A 3,663-nucleotide genomic window follows, 5' to 3' on the forward strand; every position below is an offset into this window, starting at 1 on the left:
CAGAGGAGGCGGTGGAGCAAAATGAGGGTTTTGTTTTTGATTTTTTGGGAAAGTAAGAGAGGGAAAGTTAGAGAGAGAAATGTTAAGACACTGGTTGTTGATTCTAGGTTCGATTCTTGTAAGGGTCATTTTTCTATTTTTTTTTTTTTTTGTAAAATACTTTAGTCGATGGGCCGCTAAGCGACTTGGGCCTCAGTCGCTTGGCCGCTAAGCGACTTTGACTAAAATAACTGGCCCTTAAAAGCAACCGTAATTTCATGTCACCCAAAATGTAGTCGCTTAGGGGGAGTGCGACTTGAATCCGAAGCTAGCTTCGGTGCTGACGTGGACCCATTTTGGATAATTACTTTAAAACTAAGCCCATTTTATTTATTTCTTTAGTTTTCAACCCTATTTTAGAAAAAAATTCTACATCAGTGCTGTTCACTTTTTATAGGTATGTGACTTGAGTAGCGGAACATTTTCTCAGTTGAATATAGAATCTATTTGATGGCTGGCAATGATTTAAAAGTTGATCACAATAAAGAACCTATACGTACAAGCGTTTTTAGTACGAGTAGGTTTCAAATTAAATTTTGAGGATGTATTTATTTTCTTGATTGCTGTTTAATGAATCGAGCTAAACCAATTTATTACTATCATTTAAGTCTTAAAAACCATTTTTATTTGACATAATTAAATGCTAACTATATAATTAGGCCAGAACATATAAGACGCTTAATATACTTCCTCTGTCTCAGTGTATTGTTTACGCGGTCTTTATTTTGTGAAAGGAAAATAAAATAAATATAAACTATTGATGGAGGGAGTAACAAATAGTATATTCATGGGGTTGCTTGTTTTTGTGAGTTAGGCCCTGTTCTTTTGGACTTAAAGTCACTTAATTTAAGTTCACTTCAGATCCTATAAGTTGATTCGATTCGATCCTATAAGTTGATTCGATTCGATCCTACAAGTTGATTCGATTCGATCTTATAAGTTCGATTCGATCCTATAAGTTCGATTCGATTCGATTCGAATCCTATAAGTTGATTCGGATTCAGATCATATACCTCACTTAATTTAAGTTCACTTCGATCCTATAAGTTGATTCGATTCGAATCCTATAAGTTCGATTCGATCCTATAAGTTTCGATTCGATTCAGATTCTATAAGTTCGATTCGATTCGATTCGATCCTATAAATTGATTCGATTCGATTCGATCCTATAAATTCAATTGATTCGATCGATTAGTTTGTCCAAAAGAACAGGGCCTTTGTCTTTTCTTTATTGCATACCACAAATTCTTGTTTGTGACGGCACATATCCGTCACTCTTGAGTGACGGATACCATTTTACCTCACAAAGTACCCACTTTTTTCTCTCTGCAACACTATTTATGTGGTCCCCTTTCTCCACTAACCCATTTTATTACCATTTTAACTCACAAAATATCCGCCACAAATGATAACCCGTCACAAAAAAGACCAATTGATTGCATACATAATAGAATAGAATAGACGTAAGCAATTTAGTTTCGTTATCAACTAAAGCTACTGAGATCAATTATTACTGGCTACTCTCTTGCCTAACTATCTCTGTAGATGTCAAGAATACAGTGACAACCTAGACAACGTATGTTACGTATCTGTTCATGTTCATTCTCTCGCAAGTCATAAGAGTAATTCGCATAAAATGACGGTAAGTTTTCCTTAAGACGGGATATTTTCATCTTAAATGGTAAGACGAGAAAAAATATAATTCATTTACATTAAATGTGATTACTTTTTAATAAAAACTACCAGAACAACAATTTTTAGATATAACACTAACTATAATATATTGTGTTAAATAGTCACATTCTACTATAAAAATGGCAATCTTAAGGCGGAATGGTTGATCTAAAATGAGAAATTTTATAATGGGTGTAAATCGAAATATCTCAATGTAATATGACTTATTTGCCAATAAAAATTAGCCCTATAATACTAAATAAAATTATCGTGAGGTTTTAAAAGAAAGGAAAATGTGAATCTTATTCAAGAAGAGAACATAGCCTCTTTTTAAATATTCACAAAATCTCGTTGAAGACCGGCATTATTCGTCACAAACTGAAGACGGATAGTGCCCTTCTCACAAGATGCAAGTGACAATATGTATGGGTGCTCCATTTTCCCTCCCACTTACCAACCCACTTGCTTTATTGTTAGAGGTTTTCAGCTTGTGACGGATATTGTCCGTCACAAGCAAGACGCTTTGTTAAATATTAACCAATCCCCACCCCTTCTCAACTTCCCCAATATAAAACCCCCTCTTAACACTTGCTTTAACCTTCTCTCCACTTGCCTTCTAGTTGGCATATACTTCATCATCCTCAAAACTACCCTCACCAAATTAAAGTACGTCCCAAATTTTCACTATTTTCAAATGCAAGGAGTAGAACAACCAATGAGACTAGAGTTAACAACTTCAGGGACCACATCGCCATTAGCAATCGACATGGCGGAGTCGGCTGAGGCGAGGATTCAACGCCTAATAACGGAGAATCCAGCAGTGATCTTCAGCCGTTCATCATGCTGTATGTGTCACGTCATGAAGAATCTTTTACAATCCGTTGGGGTCCACCCAACAGTCATCGAGCTTGACGAGACAGAGATCCTTGCTATTCCCGCTGACGAGAATAGTGGAGAGACACCTGTATTATTCGTCGGCGGGAATCGTGTTGGTGGGTTGGAGAGCCTTGTAGCTCTCCACCTCACCAATAGACTTGCCACTTTGCTTGCTGATGCTGGAGCTGTTGATCCTCTATGGGGTTGACTTTGACTCCGTTAAAGCCGGGTTACGGGGTTAGCGAATCTTCAGATTTACGCTACTTTATAGTAGTTCCCTAGTCTTTGGGTATGTAAACTTTTAGTTAAGATTATACGCTCTACGAAATTCAAGTGTTACTACTAAATGAGATTAATAATTTCCAAGTAATAATCCCATATCACTAGGGGTATTAAATAATTGTAATCATGATAATTATATAGGGTTTATTTTATTGTCTACATCTCATTTATATTGTTTATTTTAATTTTGATGCTTCAATGATATTTGGATTTGTAATTAATTAAATGTATTTTATTAGAGAATGATTGTTTTGGTTTATAAAAATAATATTATTATTTTGAACGAGTTTGTTTTGGTTTAAATGAACGCACTATAATATGGTTAAAAATTGAGTCCCCAATCTCATGGTTAGAGTATGAGAACTCCTACAACTTGAGCTAGCTTTTGTTCTTATTTTGAACGAGTTTGTAGTTGGTCGGCTCACTCTTTGGAAATGCAAAAAAAACTTCAGATATGCAATTACTTGATAGTTGGTACACGAATACACCATAATCAATTAAAAATATTTCGTAATTAATATTTCCTTAGTCAAAACAATAAACACTAATTTTTTTTTGAGGGTGTAAACAGTAAATTGTTGAATAGAGTTTATAGTCCAAGAAGAATTATTGGTTCCTTGTGTTCTTTTTCCCTTTAATTTTTATTTTTAATTTTTATTTCCTTTCACTCACTTTCTACAATAATACCTCCACAAGTAGGAGACAAATCCAAAGTTATTGGACTTTTGTCGCGTAGTGTGATATGTGCTTACGTATTGTGTTGTAAGAATACCCTTTTATTTAAGTAGTCTA

General features: G+C 34.8%; 1 protein-coding gene across 1 annotated transcript; it reads left to right on the top strand.

Annotated features, from left to right (window-relative positions):
• Nucleotides 1-2,260: 2,260 nt before the first annotated feature.
• LOC141615209 (glutaredoxin-C6) lies at nt 2,261-3,030 on the top strand. Its single transcript, XM_074433675.1, has one exon. It carries the CDS (start codon nt 2,408-2,410, stop codon nt 2,795-2,797), a length of 390 nt encoding a protein of 129 aa, XP_074289776.1. The 5' UTR covers nt 2,261-2,407; the 3' UTR covers nt 2,798-3,030.
• The last annotated feature ends 633 nt before the right edge of the window (nt 3,031-3,663 follow it).

Source organism: Silene latifolia, chromosome 11, assembly GCF_048544455.1.
Source record: "Silene latifolia isolate original U9 population chromosome 11, ASM4854445v1, whole genome shotgun sequence".
Taxonomy (NCBI): domain Eukaryota; kingdom Viridiplantae; phylum Streptophyta; class Magnoliopsida; order Caryophyllales; family Caryophyllaceae; genus Silene; species Silene latifolia.

What these genes read in the sequence shown, in the direction of transcription:
- LOC141615209 (XM_074433675.1), top strand. Translation starts at nt 2,408, where the DNA reads ATGCAAGGAGTAGAACAACCAATGAGACTAGAGTTAACAACTTCAGGG.